At 38.2% G+C, this 25,535-nt stretch overlaps 1 protein-coding gene across 3 annotated transcripts in view; it reads right to left on the reverse strand.

The window, feature by feature from the left end:
- Positions 1-25,535, reverse strand: part of rps6kal (ribosomal protein S6 kinase a, like) — a 55,442-nt gene that overhangs the window by 28,972 nt on the left and 935 nt on the right. For 2 of the 3 annotated variants that reach the window (XM_056769180.1, XM_056769177.1), the window contains exons 2-3: positions 20,594-20,650; positions 4,379-4,495 (exon numbers count right to left, since the gene is read on the reverse strand). In XM_056769180.1, coding sequence (XP_056625158.1) covers positions 4,379-4,495; positions 20,594-20,650 — 174 coding nt within the window. The remainder of the gene's footprint in view (positions 1-4,378; positions 4,496-20,593; positions 20,651-25,535) is intronic. The other variant, XM_056769179.1, reaches the window with a different exon arrangement.

The following is a 25,535-nucleotide window of genomic DNA, read 5'->3' on the forward strand; positions in this document are numbered from 1 at the left end:
ATGATCATAGTAGAAAATGCTGCTCAGTTGATTAGCATGAAATGTAGCCAAACACAGTGCATAATGTAACTACTGGCACATAATGAACATGTAGGCACATTTTATGACTCGTAGTCGCACCAGTGTGCCTAAACATCTTTCCATGGTCGCAAAAAGACTTATTTCCAGTCCCAAATGCGACTGAAATGGTCACTGTAGAACCCTTAAGTAAGAACGCAAACAAATGACTCATTTAAACCGATTCTAGTATACAGTGGAAACTATTCAGTAACTAAGAGATCAATGAATCATTCAAAGCTAAGTGAACCACAAGAGAATGCAGGATACGAATAAGCTTTGCTCATTTAATAAGGCTAATTCAGATCGCTATTGTTGGCTGAAAACTTAGTTAAAATAAACTTTTCTGTTTGGTTGAATTAATTAATGTTTCATAAAAAAGTTTGTTTTTTGAGGGTGAGCAACAGCTGGCCTTTGGTATGTTTGGCTGGATCAATGAGGATGATTGCTGCTGTCTAGGGTCCACACTGGTCCCACCCAGCACTCCTTCATCTTAGCTGGACCCGCCCAGCACTACTTTGTCACCGCTTGTCTCGCCCAGCTCTCATTCTACCACCAGCACCTCATCTCCAGCCTCTAGAAGGGTCCAGCCCAGCCTCCCAAGCCCTCCTCCTCTGGCTTCACCCGTCAGTCCATTAGCCTTATGTCCACAAGCCGCTGGAGACATCTCAGCTCACCCTCAGCAAGCCACTACTGCTGGGTCGGATGAGCTCTGGGGTCTTCAGGTGCCAGCCAACTTGTGGTTAAAGGATCACACGTCTCCGCCTTCAAGACCCGGACTCCACGACATCCCTTCGACACATTGTCTCTATCTTGGCTCCTGGATCCCTCTTCTCCACTGGGCTTTGTCACCCCACCAGCTCCGCCGGGCTCCCTCGTCGCTCTGGCTCCGCCTTAGTCAGTTGTCCACATGACTCTAACTTCACTCCAACAACTTCACGTTGTCCCTCCGTCCTTCTGGCTCCATTGGCTTCCTCCCTCTGGCTCCACCTTGGTGGTCTGTTGTTCAGGCCCAACCGCAGTCTTCCGGATCTCCGCACTGGTTATCTGCACCGTCCAGAACCCCCGTTTCACCCTGGCTCTCTGTCTGTCTCTACCCTGGGCTACACCAGGGTGTTTTCACATATTGTTAGTTTTTTAAGAACCAAACCCAGTTCCCTTTAAAGTAATGGGCCTATAAAAAAAAAGGATATTTTAACAGCACCATTTTTGAAAGTGTCACAACATATAAATATATTCTACAAATTTTCACTCTAACTCAGTCTAGTTTATTGAATTTCAACAAAATCAAACCTCAAGAGTCAAGTCATCTAACAGTAATGTGAAAAACTGACAGCATGACAAGACACATGAAAACTGTGATCACAATCCAGGTTATCACACAAAAATATTTTTTTTTATTTTCCTAAATACATATTACTGTTACTTATAAAATATTACTGTTGTATTGCTTAAAAGTTCTTTGGCATCTAATCGTGGCTGCATCTCGTTACTTGTGCTATTAGATCTTAGTGCCACTTTTGTCACCATTGAGCACAGCATACTTTTAAATAGATTTAAAAATGATGTTCGCTTTGGTGGAATAGCATTAAAATGGTTTGGTTCATACCTATCTAACAGTGTTCAGTTTGTGGCAATAAACAATGAGGTGTCACGCAAATCACTAGTCCAGTACGGCACTAGTCTAGGAGGTATAATTAAGAGACACAGAGTAATTTTTCACTGCTATGTTGATGATACTTAACACTACATTTCCTCGAGGCCTCATGAAACACAGCAGCTCACCAGAATAATGGAATGCATAGTCGATATAAAAAACTGGATGAGTTGCAACTTTATATTATTGAACAAAACAAAAGTGTTACTAATTTGACCGAAAACCACTGTGATGGGGTAAGAGACACGACACACACAAAATGACGGCGCAAGCAACCCCAGTGGGGAATTTATTATACAACTTAAGATAACGTGTCCAACTGGTGACACCCGGGGTGCTCGTGGGTTGTGATCCGCCAGTCCGTGCTCGTGTAGTTGGGTCTTTCTCTGTGTCTCCCTCGCTGTCCCCTCACTCTCTCTCGCTGGGGGTCAAACAGGCACAGCAGTGGGTGCGAACAGAAACATGACCCAGAGTGCTGGGAGCACGCAATCAGCGTTAGCTGCCGGGCCGTTTCCCAGGCGACAATGATCCCAGATCTGCGCCTCGCCCCCCCCCCCAACATAAGTAAAAGTAAAAGTAAATTCACGCATTCATGACGTCAAGACTAGATTATTGTTATGCACTGTTAGGCGGTTGCACTGTAAGTTTATTACAAAAACTAAAACACAGCAGCTAGAGTTCTTACAAAAACAAAAAAGTATGAGTTGCCTTTTTAGCAACCTATTAAGTTTAAAATCTTACTGAATACCTATAAGGCCCTTGGCTCCGCGAGTGAGTTTTTTCTACTATACGATCCCTCACATTCACTACGCTCTTTGGGCTCTGGGCAGTTGGTAATACCTAGAGTATCAAAATCAAGTACAGGTGGTAGATTCTTATCCTACCTAGCCCCCAAACTCTGGAACAGTCTTCCGAATAGTGTTTGCGGAAGGCAGACACACTCAGTCAATTTAAATCTAGAGTAAAGAGGCATCTCTTCAACCTTGCATACACAACACTTCTATAGTACAAATCCTCTAAGGGATTATTAGGCTGCATTGCTTAGATCAACCAGGAACACTTCCTATAACAACTGATTCACTTGTTAAGTGATATTCTGCTCTCTCTATTCTCATTGTTCCGAAGTCCATAACTAGTCCATATGGTGGAGCTCCACTACACAACAAAATCGCAACCGCAATTAGAATATTAAGATAGTATTAAATCTATCATCTACCTCTTTCATTTTTATTTAGCCTATTTGTGAAAACACTGTCGAGCTTGTAGAGATGCAGCAGTAGTGCCAGACGAGAATTGTTTCCTCTGTTTGGGTCTGGGTTCTCCAGAGTTTTTTTTCTCCGCTGGAATTTTTGTTTTGCACACTGGCTGCACTGTTTTTGCTCGCCGGGAGGCTGCTGACATAAGCTTTAGACATTTGTAATGTTAATATAAATTTTTTCTCTTCTGTTTCTGTATCTGTGTGTGTACGTGAGCATGTATGTGTGTCAGTGTTTTCTATGTTATTTAATGTATAAAATACAGTTTTAATGTACTGCTCCGAGACATGGGAGAAGATCTAAGTTCAGCTTTAATATCAAAAACAGTACAGACAATGGTCAGTACAATAAAGGTTCACACGACAAAATACATTCCAATCAAACAGTGTAATCCAACAAGAAGAAATGCTCAGAAGTGCAGTACAAAACCTTGCAACAAATGAGTAAAAGACCCAGGTATAAATAGACAGACCATTACAGGATAATGAGATACAGGTGAAAACAATAATGGCTGATGAGTCCGGACAATGGTTGATGGGAAATGTAGTAAAATCTGCGAGTTCAGGTAATGTCTGTAGTGCCCTCATGTCATAACATGTTTTCATGTATAGGTGCTTTGTAACAACCGCTTTGTTTACCGCTGAGCGGCAGTCTATTCACAGATATTCATTAAGCGCTAGTTGACGCTGTATTCCCCCCATGTAGGAGTCAAAGCCCCCCGTTCAAATGTTCTGGCACCAAGGCTGTTGAAAATAAATGAGAATACACACCTTATAAATTGTGATTTTAAAGGAACAATCCACGTTTTTGGGAAATAGGCTCATTCTCATTCATTAACTGCCCCAGAGTTAATAAATTGAGTTTAACCATTTTGGAATTAAGTGGAGTGTTCCGTTAAACAGTATTTTTTTAATTTAAACAAACGAAAAATTATAACATGAAAAACAAACTAGGTTTGGTTAAATAAGCCCTTGTACACATTTGATTTGCATATTGTTCTGAAAAAGTAGTTTTCCTTTCCTGACATTTTCCTCAACTCATAACATTTTTAAACAAATAATAAAACACTACACTAGAACAGCGTTTCTCATACAATGCATTTATTTGGGCGGTCCGGGCAGGTATATTAATGGCCGCCCAAGTACATTTGGCCTCACATTTTGTAATTTAGATCCATCTGTAATAATGACAGTAGCTAATAATGATAATTAATGATAATAGCTGATAAACAGCGCTTCCGCATCTCTCTTTCTTGACTTGTTCGGTGTGAGTGGCGCGTGGTAGCCTACGATAAAACCCAGAATACAACCCCACCTAAACATATGTGAGTGGGAGCTGCCACTGAAACTGTGTGTACATTTATCACATGAAAATAAAGGTGAATAATATAGGTGAAAAAATAAGAGACCTTCCCAAAAGATCCTTGTCCCAAAACCTTGAGCAGCTCAAACTGACTGGGGTCGGCCTTCTCACAGCCCTCCTTCACGTGATGAGTGATGGGAATCTCTTTATAAGTCCCCTCATCCTGCACACACAAACATACAAACACACAACTGAACAAACACATGTTGGGAATGTCCTGCCACCTCAATCAAAAGCATGACATGGGGCATTTGCTTTAGTAGAACTAATAGAAAATTATTACAATTATAATTGTACGCCTTCAAGTTATGGCCTGTAAATAAATTTCTAGTTTGAACGGATCTTTTTTTTCCGTTTTTGTTTTAAAACATGCTGTTACCTCAGTTGATTTTATTTATTGATACAATGCAGAACTAAATAGTACAGACACTGACAATGAAACGACAAAGAGAACAACATTTATATACGGTGGTGATCAGTAGAAATAGTAAATATCTTCCTCAGATGACGGTCACATAATAAACAGATAAACAAGCAAACAAGGCTTTATGTAGGATCTTAACACAAACAGTTGGCATAGATATATCAAGCCCCTTTTTATTTTGTTTCTTATCAACACATAAATGATAAAAACAGATATTCTTGTCCGGCTATTGTTACCAGGGAAACAAAGAGCAATGAGTCTTCTCCGCTGTCGGCATTAACATTAACAAGAACATGTAAACAAAATAAACAAGATAACCCTATACCACAGACTGTCAATATACATTTGCTTTTTTGTACATTCTGTTTTATGCATTTGCTCCACATGGGTTTAAAGGCAGTTTATGCCGTTTCAAAATTTTCCATTTTCTTTTTGCAATGTTGCTAATTTTTTTCCACTTAAAAAACACATATACATGATATAATGATAGTGTGTAATGAAAATTGTATTAAAATTGCAAGCCTGATGGGAATTTGTGACTAAATAAAGACTTTCGAAAAATGATGTCATTATTAACTAAAACTAAATAAACAAATATTTGAATATTTGTTTTTTATGAGCTTGAATATTTGAGCATGCTTTCAATGAAAAATGCCCATCCCTATTCAAATTGACAGACACTCTACATTAATTGACAAATTTTTTGACAATAGTGGGTTCGCATCGGATTATTAGAACCATTTCAGTAAGAGGACAATAGCTGCACTAAGTGTACAAAACATAAAGGGCCCTATCTTGCACCCAGCGCAATTGACTTTGTACACTGACGCATGTGTCATTCCTATTTTGCACCAGCGCAAAGCGCGCTTTTCCCTCCACAGAAGCACGTCGCTAAACTAGTGAATGAACTTGCGCTCCCTGGGTGGTTCAGCGCAAAAAAGGAGGCGTGTTCCGGCGCAAACAATCCCTGGTGCTATTTTGCTGTTCCATTAAACAATTGCGCCACTGACCAGAAAAAACCTAGTCTAAAGTCAGTGGCGCGTTGTTCATTATGCTATTTTATGGGCGCATGCTTGACCATAATGTATAGCGTTTACAACGCGCATACACTTTGCTCATGTTATCTACACAGATGCAACAGTTATTTTTGCAAATCATAAATTGTTACACTAAAAAAATATTAACACATGAGATGACGGAAATCATTGTGGTGTGCCACGAAGATGTGAAAAAATAGGCATAAATCTAGCTTATAAATTATTCAGGCTAATTGTAGTAATTAAGGATCAGACCTGTTTGCCCAATAGTGGCAAGACATATATGTATATAAGGACATCTGACAAATTGGTTTGTCCGTCAAGAACCAGGAAAAAAAATCGACTAAAAAACTGAAAGACTGAAAAAAAAGACTGTGAAATCACCTTTAGCATAATGTAAGTACATTAAAAACCTTAGTCTTCAACTTACCAGTTAAGTTGAGCGTGCTCATATTTTTGCGCCTGGTAAATACGCCATAATAATAGCAATCCATAATGGAACTTGCGCACCTGCTTTTAAAGGGAATGTTGGATGACGCTCTGATTGGTTTATTTCACGTTACGCCCAAACCACACCTATGAATAATGAAGCTACTTCAGACCAACCCATTTTAGATTTGCGCCGGGCGCAAGAGCCATTTATCCCGCCGGGAAAATAGCAACAGCGCCGAGACCCGCCCACAAAGTTACTTGCGCTTCGCGCTTAGACACTTGCGTTTCAGATCGTTAAAATAGGGCCCAAAATGTGGAATACACGTCTTATTATTCACCAGCGCTCTAAGACTCACTTTTCCTACTGGTCTCACCAACTTACAATTTGGTCGCACCCTTTTTTTATAGTAATCTTAAAGACCATGCATAATGACCTCAGTTGATCAATTGTTCTGTTAATGTGTCACTCTGTCTTTTAAAATAGACAGCTATAGACCACTTCATATTTGCGCTTTAACTTGGGAGCTCAATAAATCAAAAATAAATGCAAAGAAACTTTGTATTTGTTATTTTATACAGTTGTTATTTTTTAGTTTAATATTCAAGTTATATAACGGCCAAGAAATAATCTGAGACAAATATATCCTGTCATTCTTCACAATCCTCTTGTATTGCCCTCTTTGCAAATAGCTGTAATTTTCCCACTGACATTCTTTATTTTGACCACATAAAATTAAAGGGATAGTTCAGCCAAAAACTCAAATCTGCCTTTTATTTGTTCACCCTCAGGCCATCAGAGATCAAGGTGACATTTTTTCTTGAGTAGAACCATACAGAAGATTGTTTGGTAAATCCGAAAGCACATAATTCCAAAAAACGGCTCCTAGCGACATGTTGACGTTTCGTGAAGTGACGATATTATCATTTTTTATGATTTTTTCATAAATTTGAACATCAAATTTTATGAAAATATCAAACGATTCGCTTCACAAAAAACGTCAACATGTCGCCAGGAGCAGCTATTTGGAATTATGTGCATTAGGAATTCTTAGACAGATGGACCCCATAGACTCCTATTTTATGAAGCAGAGATGGCTGCGGATTTACCAAACAATCTTCTTTATGGTAAAAATGTCACCTACATCTCGGATGGCCTGAGGGTGAGTAAATAAACAGCAAATAGGAGTTTTGGGCTGAACTATCCCTTTAAATCAAATTTGCCAGCTCAAAACTCAAAAGCAAATCTGAACTAAGTTATTATACATGTACTTTACTACATATTGTCATAAATAAACTTTTAATACTAAATCTTACTAACCACTCTCGTTAAATAGTCTAAGCACGTTTGTGTTCTGATGTGTTTTGAGTGACTGATTTGATGGGTTCAGTCAGTGAGACTCGTAAGTTTAGTGTTTGATTTATAAGTTCTTTCAACAAAATAAATCGGTTCAAATGAGTAATTACGTGGCGAATCGGACATTAGCGGACATTAATGAGCAGTTTGTATTTCACAGCTGTTAGGACATCGCAAAAGATGGAAGTTAACAAGGAAAACACTTCACTGGATAGGATTTTTCCTTTATGTCATCTGCCTGTGCGGAACACTTGTCAGGGAAGAACAGGCAATATGTTTTTGAGCACATTCAAACCCAGCTACAATTTAGGTACAGTTCATTCTCTGAATGCACCACATGAAACATGGATTCTGTCTTCTGACCTTGCTGTGAGGGAGAGAGACAGTTCAGAAACAGACGTGTTCGACTTCATTTAACGCTGGGCAGAACGATCGGAATCTGACATCAATGTTCCGTGAGAGTGTTTTAAAGGAACAGTCCACTTTTTTGGGAAATAGGCTCATTCTCCAACTCCCCAAGAGCTAATAGGTTGAGTTTTACCATTTTGGAATCTATTCAGCTTATCTCAGGGTCAGCCGATTGCACTTTAAGCAAAGCTTAGCATAGATCGTTGAATCCAGTTAGACCAGTAGAATCGCATTCATAAAAGACCAAAGAGTTTTGATATTTATCCTATTTAAAACTTGACTCTTCTGTACTTATATTTTGTGCTAAAACTGGCGGAGAGTGAATAGTCATGATTTTCTTGGACGATATTATTAGGAATTATACTCCCATGCCGGAGTAATGATCAAGGAAGTTTGCTGCCGTAACATGGCCGCAGCAGGCGCAGTGATATCACGCTCCTTGGGCAAGCAGTTGGTCACGTTGGCTATGATGACGGAAGTTAGCCTATTTCCAAATGCACGGAATGATTTCACTCATCCTGCTGTGCAGTGATTATGCCCCAGAATGGGAGTATAGTTGCTTATCATATCGGCCATGAAAATCTCAACTATTCATTTTCCTTTTCAAACCCTCAAAATGTGTTCTATGCACTCGCACCAATGTGACCCTGTGATATTTTACCTTACACATTATGAAAATACAATTGCATTTGCAAGCATTTTGGTCGCAGTCTAGAGCCCTAATCACATCTACAGGTTGTGATTCAACAATGGTTACCTGTCAAAATACAGTCTTTCATGGATAAGCGTTTACATTGACATTTATGTTTAGTCATTTAGCAGACGCTTTTATCCAAAGCAACTTACATAGAGTTCAGGGAGCAATAAGCGATATGTCATACAGGAGCAATAAATTGTTAAAAAAAAGAAAAAAAGTTACTTGTTTAAAAATAAGCTAGACCATCAACTGTTGCAAGTTTTTTCTTTGTCTGTCAAGTATTCAAAAAAGAGATGGGCTTTAAGTTGTTTTCTGAATGCTGTGAGAGATGTGGTTGACCGTATGGAGTTAGGAAGAATGTTCCACCAGGAAGGAGTTGTAAAGAATAATGAGCGGGAAAGCGATTTACTTCCCTTTTGAGAAGGCAATATAAGACGCTGCTGGTTTGTTGAATGCAGGGTTTTTTGGTGGGGTGTAGGAGGGTGTGAAAGTATGCCGGTGCAGATCCAGTGATAGTTCTATAGCATTAGTGACTTGAATCTGATACGGGCTTCAACCGGTAGCCAGTGGATAAAGTTGAAAAGGGGTGTCACATGAGCCCTTTTGGGCTATTGGAAGACGAGTCATGCTGCTGTGTTCTGAACCAGCTTGAATGGTTTGAAAGCCTTTGCAGGAAGACCAGCAAAGAGATGTGATCATGGAATGACAGCTGTTCATCGAATATGACTCCGAGGTTCCTTGCTGTTTTTTGGAAGGAGTGATTGTGGTATTGCCAAGTTGGATGGTGAGATCGTGTTGCACCGTGGGGTGTGCCGGAAACACGAGTTGTTCTGTCTTGACAGGGTTCAGCTGGAGGTAATACCAAGCGGAGATGTCTTCTAGGCCGGCTGTAATGCGAGCTGCTACAGTGATATCGTCTGGATGAAACGAGATGTAGATCTGAGAGTTGTCAGCATAACAGTGATACGAGAAGGCATGTGCCCATATGATGGGTCCCAGGGATGTTGTGTAGATGGAAAAAAGCATTGATGGAGGTCCAAGCACGGACCCCAAAATGTTGACAAGACTAAGATTTATATAATTTCTGTTTAATTTATAACATGAAAGTAAGATTATTAATATAACTTCGAGAACAACATTTTCAGTTTTACTCAAATAAGGGTGATGCAAAAATGAGTACACCCCACTAAAAGTCTCTGGAGCAAAGCTAAATTTTAGACTACAAATGTCTAATTTAACAAGAATTCAACCACAGGTGACTACTTATTCATTACACAGGTGACAGTTGACTATAAAAGGGTGTTACTTAAAGAAAACCCTTTCCCATTTCATGCTGTCAGCAAAGGCACCACATGGAAGAGAAATGTCACAAGACCTGAGAAAGAAAATAATTTCTTTACACAAGAAAGGTGAAGGCTACAAGAAGATCAGCAAAGCTTCACTTTTAAACATTTAAAAAAGATGGAACTGCAACCATCTCACAGAGACGTCCAGGTCGTCCACGGAAGTTTACACCTCGACAGGAGCGTCTTCTGATGAGAAGGGTTGAAGAAAATCGACATGCAAGTTCACTGCAGTTATCTAAAGAAGTAGAAAGCCAAACTGGGGTGACTATTTCCCGTGACACAATACGGCGTACACTGCAGAGGAATGGCATGCATGGGTGCCGTCCACGAAAGAAGCCTCTCCAAGCCCAGGCACAAAAAAGCCCACCTAGAGTTTGCCAGGGCCCATGCTAACAAAGATGAAGACTACTGGGACTCTATACTCCCAGTATGAGACCAAGATAAATGTTTTTGGAGCTGATGGCTTTAAAACTGTATGGCGTCGCAAAGGTGAGGAATACAAAGAAAAATGGTGGTGGCACTGTCCTTATGTGGGGCTGCATGAGTGCTGCTGGTGTCGGGGAGCTGCATTTCATTGATGGCATCATGAATTCACAAATGTACTACTCTATACTGAAAGAGAAGATGCTATCATCACTTCGTGCCCTTGGTTGTCGTGCACTTTTCCAACATGACAATGATCCGAAACACACATCTAACGCCACTGTTGGATTTCTGAAGAAGAACAGGGTGAAAGTGATTCAGTGGCAAAATATGTCTCCTGATATGAACACCTATGGGGAATTCTGGAGAGAAAAGGTGAGCATCACTCTCCATCCAGCATTCAATCTCTAAAAGAGGTCATTCCTGAAGAATGGAAATAGATAGATCTGGCAAAATGTCGCCAACTTGTTCATTCCATGCCTAGTAGACTTGGTGCTGTCATTAAAAATCATGGAGGCCATACAAAATAGTAGATTTAGAAGTTTTTGTTGTGGGGTGTACTCATTTTTTTCACGACCCTAATTTGAGTAAAACTGAAAAATGTGTAATCTAGGTTACATTATTAACCTTACTTTCATGTTTTTAACTAAACAGATGTTATATTAAACTTAGTCTTGTCAACATTTTTGAAATGTTTTTTGAGTTCATTGAGATATTGTTTAAAATTTTACTTAGACAAGCCAATGGCATCGCAGCTAATGTAGCTGCTCTTCTGGCTGCAATTTTTGAACGTCTGTTGTACTGGATCTGAGATTAACAGTGGACTGGACTGTGATCAATTTTCACAAATAATACATTTCCATAACGATACAGCACAGGCCCGATGAGGCAAGTGTCCTGAGGATCTCCCATGCTGGCCCTGGGCCATCGGGCAGTCCTTTATGTTGAGCCCTGCTGCTTACTTCATAATAAAGAGATTATCTTTAAACTTTTGCATATTATAACCTGGAAAATGGACGTTTGGCAGTCGTGCCTAATGGTTAGAGACTCGGACTTGTAACTCAAACGTTGCTGGTTCGAGCCTCAGTACCAGCTGGGATTGTGGGGGGGAGTGAACGATCAGCACTCTCCTCCAACTTCAATACCATGGCTGAGGTGAGACCCTTGAGCAAGGCACCTTTCCCCCAAACTGCTCCCCGGTCATCTCGGCAAAGGCTACTCACTGCTCTGGGTGTGTGTTCACGGTTTGTGTTACTCACTGCTGTGTGTGTGTGTGCTCTTGGACGGGTTAAATGGAGAGCACAAATTCGGTGTATGGAAACATCACTTTCACATAATTACAATTAAATAAAAAATTTGTTTTTCAAAACAGAGCAGATGCTACAGAACATAGTGAGCTCAACAGCTGCATGATAACGTATGCTACACCAATATATTACTTCACAGTAGGGGTGGGCGATCTAGAAAAAAATTCAAATCACGATTTTTTCCAGATAGATCACGATTTACGATTTTATCGCGGTTCTTCTTCAAGTTGGTCTTAAGACTATTTTGCAAATTAAAGGGGCTTCAATACAGCCAAACTAAGTCCCCATATAAAAATATACTCTTTACCATTTATATTTTGAAGAATATTTTAATCAAGTTAATATTTAATGCAAGTGCAAGACCATAAATCAGCTGTTAGCAAAAAACTTTACATTTTGAATTTTGTTTTTCATCTTGTTGCGGCACTCGGAGTAAAGCTGTGGAATGGGCGTGGAGGATAAATATTTTTGGCTGGGTATTTCGTAACGTGGATCTACGACTTTGAGCAGTTTTTTAAAGCCCTCATTTTCCACAGTCTTTATGGGAATCATGTCTTTGGCCAGGTAAAATGCGACCGTGTCAGTGACATCTTTCCAGCGCTTGTTCATTCTGTCATACGGATACGGAGTTCCTTTCTCAAATGGTTCTTTCGCTAAAGTCGTTGTTTAAGCCTTTTAGTTTCCGTATGCTTGGTTGTACCTGATTTACTCGCGTGGGATCCCTTTATAATTTTACTGTCGGCATACTCTTTCAGTCCCTTTATTTTGAGGTGGTTAAAAAGGTTCGTTGTGTTGCCTTACGACGCTCGAATCTTATCATTGCCACATTTGCAAATAACTGTTGTTTGGGCCGTGTCAGTTGGGGTAAACCCAAACCATTTCATTATTACTGATGGAGAACTTTTTTTAGGGACCAAGTCCTCCGTGTTTCCCTCCATCTTCACTGACCGCGTCACTTAATCTTACTGAATTCACAAGCAACGTATACGAGCTTGTTAACATGGCGCAATCTATCGCAAGTATGTTGATGAATTCTATAGAACACTACTATATAGGACGATTTAACGATTTTCCCGAAAAAGTGGATCGTGCAGTCATTTTAATCGTTCACGATCTAATATCGTCATATCGCACACCCTTACTTCACAGGCGTTAGTGGATTGTGCTTAAGAATTCAGAATATAAAAAATGTACAGTTTATTGATGGTGTGTGGTTTTACCTTGCTTTAATTTTTAAAGATTTCATATTATTTTAAGGTGAGCTCAAAGGGTACAGTACTATAAAAAAAAATCACAGATCTTCAGTGTGATGTCACAGCGTTTCCCATTCAATGCACTTACTTGAGAGGTCCGCTAGTAGTGTTATAATGTATTAACTGTAATCATTATTTATAAGTAGGGATGCACCGAAAGGAAAATTCTTGGCCGAAACCGAAAAAGAGGAAACCAAGGCCGAAAACCGAAACACCGAAAGAAATTATGCCAATTATTAGTACCCTTGCATTTATGGCTATGACTGTGTACTAACTTTACTAAAATCAAGGCATTGCAATTGCATAAATATTAAAGTTTCAAAGAATAAATCAATTACAAAGTATGCAAATATTTATTTAACACATTGCAAGAATGCACAGTATAAAATAAAATTCAACTAAGATGTTTAACTTGACCTCACTCATGTGTATATTAAATAATAATGTACAGGTCTACTGGCCTGCTGAAAAGTTGTACAAATAAATGTTCTCTCATGAAAACAAAGTGCATTTAGGTCAAGTGCATTTAAAAAAAAAAAAACTCTGTAGGACTACTACAAGAAAGTGCATTCGGAACAAGTGCAACTGCTTAAAGATACAACAATATTTTCTCTGTAGGCCTTTAACATAATAGTGTATCAAAACAAAGACTCCCATAGCCCATATGTTAACTGTAGAACTTTAACAACAACAAATGCACCAAGAATTGCAGATGTCTAAAGTTGATAATAAGTAGCCTAAGAATAGAATAACCAACTTATTCTGTCGTCTGAAGCGCTATGATGTTCAGGAAGGGAATTTGGAGAAAAACGTGTTTAAAGTTAAGTTATGAAACTAACAGTCCAGTATCACAATTAAAAAACACTTTACAGTGGTAAGAGACTTACTCTAATAAAAATTTTGTAAAAAAAACATTTCCTAGTGTTGATGTCTATAAAATTACTGTACAAAACCGTTGGAATAAAACGAAAGTAAGGAAAATGTGCAGCGCACGTTTAAAGAACGAGAGCTCTGCCATTATCACTACACGAGGAAACATTAGGGACAACAACTAATAAGCAGTGAAGCAAGTTTTACGCTGTCTATCATGTGCATAGTGTCTGGACTTTTGATCATCTCTTGTATGTTTTGCGATCGCGGTCCGGCTCGCGTGAGCAGTGGAGCGGGCATAACTCCTCTGTCACCTCGCGAAAACATTGTATAAAACAACTTTACATGCCATAGTTTACACAGGACTGGCGGAAAATGTGCATTAATACTTCTTCATTCTTCATGTTATATGGTTTACTTTGATAGGTGAACTGTCTTTCCCGCGTCCCAGCGCGACACCCGACGGGTTTTCCCAAATCGCATCACATGTCTAGTCAGTACAAATGACAACGACACGCAGATCGCTTCGCGAGCATATCCCGCTGAAGGGAAACGGGTGTTTACAAATTGCCCTCATTGTAATCTGCCAGAATGACGGGCGGCCATCAGATTTTTCCGTCACTGGTAAAAAAAAATCTGTCAATGACAAAGAATCTTTCGGATTACGCGACCTCTGGTTCACACACGTAAAGGAATATTGGTCGCACTCTAGAGCCCTGAGGGTGCATGCAATTTAGGAGACGCTTTAGTGCTGCTATTAAAGGAATAACGTCCGCTACAGATGCATCAAAGGAGCGGTATCTGTTTGTGTCATCACAACATTTCGGCCGTATTGTTTCGGTGATAGAAGTCTTATGGCCGAAAACCTGGCAACTTTTCGGCCACTTTTCGGTGGCCGAATATTCGGTGCATCCCTATTTATAATTTGTGATTTATAAGACATCACAATGCATTAAAATGTGCATTACAATGCTTTAAAACTACTTTAATAATGCATTAAACATACATGCTTCAAGGAAAGTGTTACCACAAATTTTCATGAATGAGCTACCTCCTTCCACTCACAATCACGTTCAGTCCATTCACAATCACGTTCTAATGACACGAAATGATAAATAGTGGAATTAAAAACCGCCTTTATTGTAGTCCGTCAAAATGACAGATTGCCTTCAGATTTTTCCATCACTGGTAGAAAAAAAAAGTAAATAGTAAATGGCTCCATAACATTTCTATGATAAAACCTAGATTTTTTCCATTATACATTTTCCTTTCCCATTCTTATCAAGACCTGGAAATTAAATACTAAGGATGCACCGAAAGGAAAATTCTTGGCCGAAACCGAAAACCGAAAAAGAGGAAACCAAGGCCGAAAGCCGAAAACCGAAACACCGAAAGAAATTTGGCCAATTATTAGTACCCTTGCATTTATGGCTATTACTGTGTACTAACTTTACTAAAATCAAAGCATTGCAATTGCATAAATATTAAAGTTTCAAAGAATAAATCAATTACAAATTATGCAAATATTTATTTAGCACATTGCAACAATGCACAGTATAAAATAAAATTCAACTAAGATGTTTAACTTGACCCCACTCATGTGTATATTAAATAATAATGTACAGGGTACTGGCCTGCTGAAAAGTTGTACAATTAAATGTTCTCTCATGAAAACAAAGTGCATTTAGGTCAAGTGCATTTTACATTTTTCTCTGTAGGACTACTACAAGAAAGTCTATTCAGAACAAGTGCAACTGCTTAAGATACAACAATATTTTCTCTGTAGGCCTTCAACATAATAGTGTATCCAAACAAAGACTCCCACAGCCCATATGTTAACTGTAGAACTTTAACAACAACAGATGCACCAAGAATTGCAGATGTGTAAAGTTGATAATAAGTAGCCTAAGAATAGAATAACCAACTTATTCTGTCGTCTGAAGCGCTATGATGTTCAGGAACGGAATTTGGAGAAAAACGTGTTTAAAGTTAAGTTATGAAAATAAAAGCCCAACAGTCCAATATCACAAGTAAAAAACACTTTACAGTGGTAAGAGACTTACTCTAATAACAATTTAGTAAAAAAACATTTCCTAGCGTTGAAGTCTATAAAATTACTGTAAAAAACCGTTGGAATAAAACGAAAGTAATGAAAATGGTGCAGCGCACATTTAAAGAACGAGAGCTCTGCCATTATCACAACACGAGGAAACATTACGGACAACAACTAATAAGCAGTGAAGCAAGTTTTACGCTGTTTATCATGCGCATAGTGTCTGGACTTTTGATCATCTCTTGTATAGTTTGCGATCGCGGTCCGGCTCGCTTGAGCAGTGGAGCGGGCATTACTCCTGGGGCTGTAGACGCGGAGCTCTGTCATCTCACGAAAACATTGTATAAAACAACTTTGCATGCCATAGTTTACACAGGACTGGCGGGAAATGTGCATTAATACTTCTTCATTCTTCATGTTATGTGGTTTACTTTGATAGGTGAACTGTCTTTACCGCGTCCCAGCGCGACACCCGACGGGTTTTCCCAAATCGCATCACATGTCTAGTCAGTCGAAGACAACGACACGTAGGTCGCTTCACGAGCATATAACGCTGAAGGGAAACGGGTGTTTACATTTGCCCTCATTGTAATCTGCCAGAATGACGGCGTCACTGGTAAAAAAATCTGTCAATGATAAAGAATCTTTGGGATTACGCGACCTCTGGTTCACACACGTAAAAGAATATTGGTCGCACTCTAGAGCCCCGAGGGTCTAAAAGGAATAACGTCCGCTAGAGATGCATCAAAGGAGCGGTATCTGTTTGTGTCATCACAACATTTCGGCCGTATTGTTTCGGTGATAAAAGTCTTTCACTTGTGGGCCATTTTCGGCCGAAAATTTTCGGTGGCCGAATATTCGGTGCATCCCTATTAAATACAGATCCATACTTTTCCAAATCGCGTAGAAAACCTGTTTAAATCACTTTTCAGGTTAATGTTAGTTGTGTTGCTGTCTTCGTTACCTCCGTATATTTAAAACGTAGACCGTCTTGTTCACTTTGTTTTTATATCAGAGTAGGAGGTTTGCGGCTTTGAAACCAGTCATCTACTATTCCGAACTGGCTTTATTCATCAGGAAAACACAATATAACTCTGAGTCTTTTACCTGATAGAGACAGCGCATCGGATAACATTTTTATATCATTCATTTGTCACTAAACACGTTAACGCATGCAATCAATTTTTTCAGATTAACGTGTTAAAATTATTGAATGTCATCCACACAAAATCCGTTTTTTCTATCAATGTCTAGAATTACATTATATAATCACGCTCTTAAGGCCTTTAAACTATTTAGGTGGTTGTATTGACACGTCCAGTTTCGATTGACAGCTTCTGGCTGTGGAACATGGCTCAATGCAACGTGACAGCAGTCACTGGTGTACACATGGGCTAAAGGCTGCGTCATAATCTGTCAAACTGATCATCAGTATTAACTTCTCTTTCTTGCTTGCATGAACAAAAACTCACAAGATTATGCCAGAAAGCAAGTATTTTTGCAAGCAAAATCTTCAAAAAGTTAAATAAAGTCTTAGGAAGCACATTAGACCTGTCTAGAGAGTAGGGATGCTCCGATCCACCTTTTTTGCTTCCGATACCGATTTCGATACCTGAGATTCAGTATTGGCCGATACTTAGTACCGATCCGATACTAAGGTAACATTTTTAAATTGCACAATTACTTAATAAACTGTGTGCATTGCTGTGCAAGACATCAAGCTCGACTTAACATTCATTTCCTGACCCGTAAAACAAAATATCAAACAAATGATTCACAAATTTAGTGAATTATTTATTAAACCAGCAAAATAAAACAAAATGTTCACTATCTTAAACTTGAAATTCAAAATTAAAGTGGAAATTAAGCAGCTGAATAAAACAACTGCTTCACTAGCTTGATAAACAGGTATAAATTAATGGAAACAAAATCTCTGAATAACTGTTATGTGCAAATATAATTTAAAAATCAATGCATAATAAACAATAAAGCAGCTGAAATTGAGCAAAAAAATAGCTTTACTGCTTTAGATATTCAAACAGGAATCTGCTCTTTTTAATGCTTTAGTCATTAAAGCAAAGTCCACTAAACTAAGCTAAAGTTTAGTGGAAATCAAATTTAACATCCAACACCGAAAGATAAATAAAACACTAGCTTCCCTAGCTTGGTAAAACTGCACATGTAAAAATAAACGGAAAAAGATATAATAGTTTAGTCGGTACAAATAGAAATTCAAAATCAAATTATCCCCAAAACTCACTGCATTGACATCTTTATTTTTGTTCGTATACGTGTTTGCAGACTTTTTGGTACAGTTCAGGTCTCAGATAAATATTTACGCTCCACCATGTCGTACCGCGGCTCCAGGTGGTCTAAAGCCATTGTTCGCTATGAAGGACAGCGGTTGCAAATCCATAACAATGAAATTCAGTATGCTTTCAGTGATTTTCGCTGCTTTCACACTACCAGATGGAAATTTCTGAATTCTTTCCGCTGTCTCCTCCAAAGTTAGCTGCTTCGTACCGTCTCGTTTTAGTTTCTTCAGCTTATTGAACTCGGCGTGCTTAAATTAGTAGTATTATAATGAACAGCTTTATCACTACCCTTCGGAACATTTTCTTCGCATGTATTGCAAACAGCGGTGTAACTTGTTGGCGTAGCTGTTCTAAAGTAAATCTAAATGGCAGATATTTTGGCTCGCTCCGTGCTATTCGCTGCTCAATGTAAGCTATGTTCGCTTGTTCACGTGCACTACGTACAGAGCACGTTGCTAGCGTATGATGTCACACGCTTCGCAAAGCACAGCCACGAGAGAGTTTAAGCGCCGGTGTCTCCAGGAACTTTTACATCGCCTAGCAGAAATTTTATGTCAGCTAGATCGGGTATCGGTGCAATTTGTCACCGATACCCGATCTAGAATTTTATTCAGTATCGACGCCGATTTCCGATACAAATATCGGATCGGAGCATCCCTACTAGAGAGGCAGCTCTTAAAAGGGAATCGTTCTTAAACTTGCTGCTGTGACAAATGTCACTAATGTTAATCAAAGAACAAAAGAAATCAATGTGACTTTGTAGCTTTATTGAGGATTCTTCAATAATTCATGCATACAGTCAAGACTGTAAAGTTTTTGAGAACTTTATTTTCTGTATATTTCCTACCTGTCTAACTGGCAGAAAGGGCACTCTTATTATATTGGGTTTGATTAATTAAAAAAAAATATATATATATATATTTAATTAAAACAGAAATAAGGAACTTCAATTTAAGACATTTTAAGACCATTTTAATGCCACTTTATATGAAATTTTAGACAAAACAAGCGATGGACATTCTAATACATATATATTTCCGTTACACCTTAAAAAATGAATTAAGAGATCACTCAAATTAGTTTCAATTTCTCTGCATACTGTTTTTTCTGTGAACTAGTGACAGAATTTAACATAAATATTGTTTACATTTGCATTTATTTTCACAAAATTAAATATATGTGACTATGTCTGTGAAAGCCAGGCTAAAGTCTCTGAATCTAATTATGAGATAAAGAGCATCGAATTTGATTTCTAGCATTAATTTGACTATGATTACAATCTTTGACATTATCTTCTTGATGTCTTAAAATAAGTAAGGCCAAGATATCAAGGTAATATTTTTAAAGAATCTTCTTTACTTTAAATGAGATTGTTTTATGTTTCGTCCTGATGACGAAAATTGCCTCATGCTGGTGGCGTCCAACAGCGCATGCGCAGAAAATGTTTTGAATCGGCCCTTAATTGTTGTTAGTTTGATATGTTGTTTTGTGATTGTGTTGGTTTATTGTTGTGTAAATTAGTGCTTGTAACTGATTGTATTGCTGCACTTCTTGGCAAGGACACTCCTGCGAAAGAGAAGTTTAATCTCTGAGAGTTTTTCTGGTTAAATAAAGGTTAATAATAAATAAAGTTGATTTATTTCCTGTAGCTTGGTGAAGCAATGGGTCATGGGTTTGATCCCAGGTATTGTACATACTCGGATACAAATTTATAGTATAATGCAATGTGAGTCCTTTGGATAAAAGCGTCTGCCAAATGCATAAATGTAAATGTCAAGTTTTCATCCCCTTTTCTGGGGCACTTTAAATTTAGCTCAGTAGCATTTCAGTTGTGCTTATTGATGTTACTACACTTCAAGTGGAGTTAACCAGTGAGAAAATGAATTAAGAGGCCATTTACACAAGACTATACGGAAAACTGACAATGGTGTTTTGGGGGACTGAAAACGGGTCTCAAAGTTTTGAAAACGACAGCGTTATGTTATCGTCTTGACCGTTATGTTAGCGAAAGAAAATTCTTTTCTTTCGTGAAGGAAAAAAGGCATGTAAGCCTTCCATGCGTTTTTATTGCACCTCAGTGCTCTTCGTTGTTAGGCATTTACCAATAAATTTAAAGAAGTATTTAATTTGTTTCAAAACACATTTATTATTTAAAAAAACAATATATGCTACATAATAATAGCCCAACAACATAGATTATGTTTATTTGCAACCATAATAAGTTTGAAGGCGGCATTATGGCACACCGCACTATAGAGCCACACAAAATCACTGCACAGGAAATTCCATTACTGGCACCACAAAGGCTAGAACCACCACTGCATATACACCAAGTTACTCACAAAATTTGTGTAGGACTCCTCCTCCATTGGTTCCTCAATGAACTGATGCCCATTAACCTGAATGAAAAAAATGAGTCAGTGTTAGTCACATGTTCGCCATCTTAACATTTCACTGTGAAACAGAAAGAAAATAAACGCATACATGGATCAAAGACGAGATGTTGAATTGAAATTCACAAAAGTAAATTTCTAATTTCTTTATTGTAAAATGTATTATATATTATGGTAAACGAACTACTGAATTTTATAATTTATATTGATCTTGCTGCTTAATATATTTTTTATTACAGTTTATACAAACTGACCATGCCTTTCCTTTGGTGTTCTGCTTAATTTAAAGCATGCTGAACAAGCAGTTTGAAAACAATTTCTGTAAATAAAAAAGACTGAAGCATACACAGTGTTCCCTTTTGTGGATTTTACTCTGTTTTGGAGAGGTGTTTTTCACACGTAGAAAAATAATTTATTATACTTTAAAGGACCCATGTGTAATTTTCAACGCATTCTTGTGTTAAACCCAGAATCGGTATGTTGATTTTTAACCAAATTCTGGGCCAAAAAACAACCCAGCAGCTGGGTGAACTTGACATGTCAACTTGCGCTAAGTGAAGATCTAGACTGCCACTCAGATGTTATCAATTGCTAACACATTTTAAAGAAATGTCGTCTTGGGCATGGATTTTTCTGGTTGAGTACCATCTGTAAGTTGTGGTATTTCAGTCTCTTTAGACCAGTGGTTCCCAAACTTTTTGAAAGAAAGGCACCCCTTTGTAGGGTACCCCAACCCTGATTTAACTTACATGTGTACATATATATATAAAATTCAATCCAGATTGTCAAACAACAAATTAAGTATAAACTGCTGCATGAATTTATTAGAAATGCATTACAACATAATTATATTATATTATACATCTGTCATTTACAACTCGATGACACACGTAAAACAATCGTATAGATTGATATGAACCATTTGCTGTATGTGGAAATCGTTGGAACAAAACACAATTGAATAAAGATTGATACCTAATTTTTTCAATAATAATAAACAATTCACATTACATTTTCCTGTAGGTTCTTCTTTGCTATATTCAAACCTGCCATTTCAACCGAAAAAGGAAACTAACATACCCTGTGCATGTAAGTGTTACAGGTATTTTAATGTGCCTGCTTTTGGTAGCACAGCCACTTGGTATGGGCGTAGATTGAGGATGGTGAAACTCGTACATAGTGCTCCACTGACAGGCGGTGCCTTTAGTTTTTGTAAAACATGTTCGCTTGTGTGTGTGTTTCACTCACTTTTCTGACAAGCATGATTGGTTGGCTCCAAGCAGAGCTGTATATCTCATTTCTGTTCGCCTTCAGCGTTCTTTAGAGCATTTACAGTACATTCATAGACGAAAATGCCATCATGCACTGAAGCTTTGGAAAACAAAACTAGGTATCAAAAACATAAATGTTTCAAAAGTGAAGCGCGCAATGTAATGCCATTTGCCGCCTTCTCCTGCATCGTCGTTTCAAGCGACAGGGTAAACTACTCGCGATTCAGACCCCCCAAAAATAATTGAATTAAGTCAAGCGGGAGCAATCGAACTAACTGAAACTAACCTGAGATAGGGTACTCATGACCCACATGAGCACGCATCAGTACAGTGGCGAAGCCCACAGTTTCACTCCTGGGAATCGTCCAAGTGCGGTAAAAATTCTATTTAAACTTTACATATGTATAAAATATATCAGTCTTTTCGCGTATTCATTTTCATATGGACATGCACCTATGTGGGAGTTTTGATCAAATTGAAAATATATGATGTAAAATATTATTAAATGATACTGGAAAAAACCTGAGATTCGGCGGCACCCTTAGCCAGTTGTCGCAGCACCCACTTTGGGAACCACTGCTTTAGCTTGTATCACTGTTCTTTCCACAAATAAATATTAAAATGTAACTGGGGATCATACAGTCATGATTATGTCAATAATAAAGTAGGGCTGCAACAACTAATCGATAAAATCAATAATTATCGATAAGGAAAAAAGTTGTCAACGAATTTCATTATCGATTAGTTGGTCTGTGATGTCACTTACAAGCTGTGCAGTTATAAATCAAGTGCGTCTTCTTCCCTTCTAAAATTACCGTTTTAGATGTGTCCCTTCCTTGCAGCATGAACTGCGCAGTTTTATAGTCAGACGCATCTCTCCGTGTACAGGGCTCTTTTTCCCACTGGTCGCACAGGTGCAACCCACTTTCTCAGTTGGTCGAAAAAAACGCTTCCACGCCAAAGACGAGTTATTACGGCAATCAGTGTTTGTACTGTTGTACAGCAGGTGGCGCTATTACACACCACTGGGAAAAAGTACAGAGCTCCAGAACCTAGAACGCAAATGTTTTAGCGGTTTTAAATGATTGTTCTGAGTGGAATCTGGGCGGAATCTTTGACAAAAAACATTAACTATCTCAGCTGTTTAATCAAAATTGTGCATTTCTGAAGAAACCTACCCACATCTGCAGAGTGATAAAAAACGAACAAATGAAGATAGAAGAATACGGTTTCTTTTGTTTAATATCTGAGACTCTGTTCTTTAATTTGACATATTGTTTGTCCATATATTCTTTACAGAAAATTTACTGTGAGCCATTAAATTTGGGTGAAAATGTTAAAAAACGCTGGCGTAGGCTGGCAACTTTTTTTTTTTAAAAGGCTGGCGTCGAATGAGTTAATTTGTCACTCTGTCTTAGTAAATATTCAGCTATAGACCACTTTATATTTGCGCTTTAACACTTACGAGCCCAATTAATCCAAAATAAATGCAAAGAAAAGTATTTTTATTTTATAGAGTTGTTATTATTTAGTTTTGTATTCAAGTTATATTTTGGCTATGAAATGATCTGACACAAATATAACCTGTCACTTCAATCCTTTACAATACTCTTTTATTGCCCTCTTTGCCTCTGGCCTTCTTTATTTTGACCAAATAAATTAACTTAGCTAGATAAAAACTCAATTATTATAAATGTACTTTACCACACGTTGTCATAAATAATCTTTAAATACGAAATCTTACTAACCATTCTCGTTAAATGGTCTAAGCATGCTTGTGTTCTTGAGTGACTGATTTGATAGGTTCAGACAGTGAGTCTCGTGAGTTCAGTGTTTGACATACGAGTTGTTTAACCAAAATGAATCAATTCAAATGAGTCATTACGTCACGAATCGGACATTGACGCGCTGTTTGTTTTTCACAGCTGTTAGGACATCGCAAAACATAGAAGTTAACAAGGAAAACACTTCAAAGGATACGATTTTTCCTTTATGTCAGTTGGATTTTAATCTGCCTCGAAAACTTTTCGAAGGGCATTTTAACGCATCGGCACACTCTGTGAGTTAACAGACGTATACACTTTTTTTTTCCACCATACATAAAACTAAAAACATGCATGATTTAATAATTATTAAAAACATATAAAATTATTATTAAAAACGTTATATTATTTAACTTTAAAAAATAAACATACGTTTTCAATCATTTAACTGCTAGTAGTAAATCGGTCAAATTTTTACTGTCGGTTAACGGTTAAACGGTCAATATGAACATCCCCATTTCAAATAGTTTATCTAATAAAATGATTATACAAAAAATAATAATTAGGGATGTCCAGAGCCGATCACAATGATCGGTGGCCGATAAAGGCATTTTTAACCTGATCGGGATCGGCTATATTTTGCCCGATCATTTCCTATCACCTCTGACATTGCGCAAGTTTCGTAAACGAGAGCGCGAGCTGTGACAGCGGTGACTGCAGTGTGGAAATGTGCAGTGGAACAGCGTAATGTCTGCTGCGCCAGCATTCCGCAAGGCATTAGCAACAGAGTTCATTAATAATAACAATTTAAAACCAAACCGTCAAAAAAGTGGACAGATTACAGCAAGTTCACTCTCAAGTCTGTGACGCTGTGATTGAAAACACAGGTTAGCACCGGATCTTTAAAACAAACTTAATAACACAAGATGAGAAGCATTAGAGGCTGTCCACTAACACCACAGAGATGCAGTTTTCCCTTTATTACAAAGTGAAAGTTCAGAGATATACACTCCTGAACAAAATCTTAAGACTGGGGGAAACATTACAAGTATTCGTATTTCTCCCTGGTGGATTGAAACCAGGTAGTAAGTACTGCTTCAAAATGCCAAAACAATAAAAACTGGAGCAAGAGACAAAAAACACAGTAGACAATTTATTGAAAACTTAATTTAAACTCAAACAGGCAGTTCATCAGCTGATGATGTGGGGCGACCTGTTTTCATTACTGTACAGAACACGCTTATAACTGCACAAACTATGTGCGTGCTGCCCGGCCATTTATAGACAACATGAATCAAATATAGACAGGTGAATTAAATACTTTTTCCCCTATATATTACATCAGTGAGGATTTCTTTAAAAAAAGTCTAAATATGTCATCTCGTCTCGTTTTCGAGAACTCAGTCTCTGGTCTCATGGAGATGTGTCTCATCACACCCCTAGTGACCTCCCATCCCGCATTGGGTAGTACCTCACGGCATTTACACCCTTTGTCCCGCATGTTGCATGTTGAGAAATGTACCGCATTTTTAGCCTATTGGATTTTTTGCTGTCACATTAAAAAACACGCACTTTAACCTGAAACGCACATGAGACACTTGTTTGCAACATTGTTTATTAAACAGCAATGTGGCAAAAGCAGCAGTCCAGTGCACACAAGTGTCCAATGAGCTTATACAAATGCAAGTATTTTAAAGCCTGACTTTTATCCAATGTATAAGAAGACGGCAGTGATTTCAGTCATAAAGAGGCTGCGACGTCAGTCAGTGAACTGTAGATTGGGTGCCGATCCTCAACTTGCCAGATAAAAAGTCACCAAAACATCGTAAACTGTGTGGCTTTGAAACGGTGTTTTGC

This window comes from Triplophysa dalaica, chromosome 16 (genome assembly GCF_015846415.1).
Source record: "Triplophysa dalaica isolate WHDGS20190420 chromosome 16, ASM1584641v1, whole genome shotgun sequence".
Taxonomy (NCBI): domain Eukaryota; kingdom Metazoa; phylum Chordata; class Actinopteri; order Cypriniformes; family Nemacheilidae; genus Triplophysa; species Triplophysa dalaica.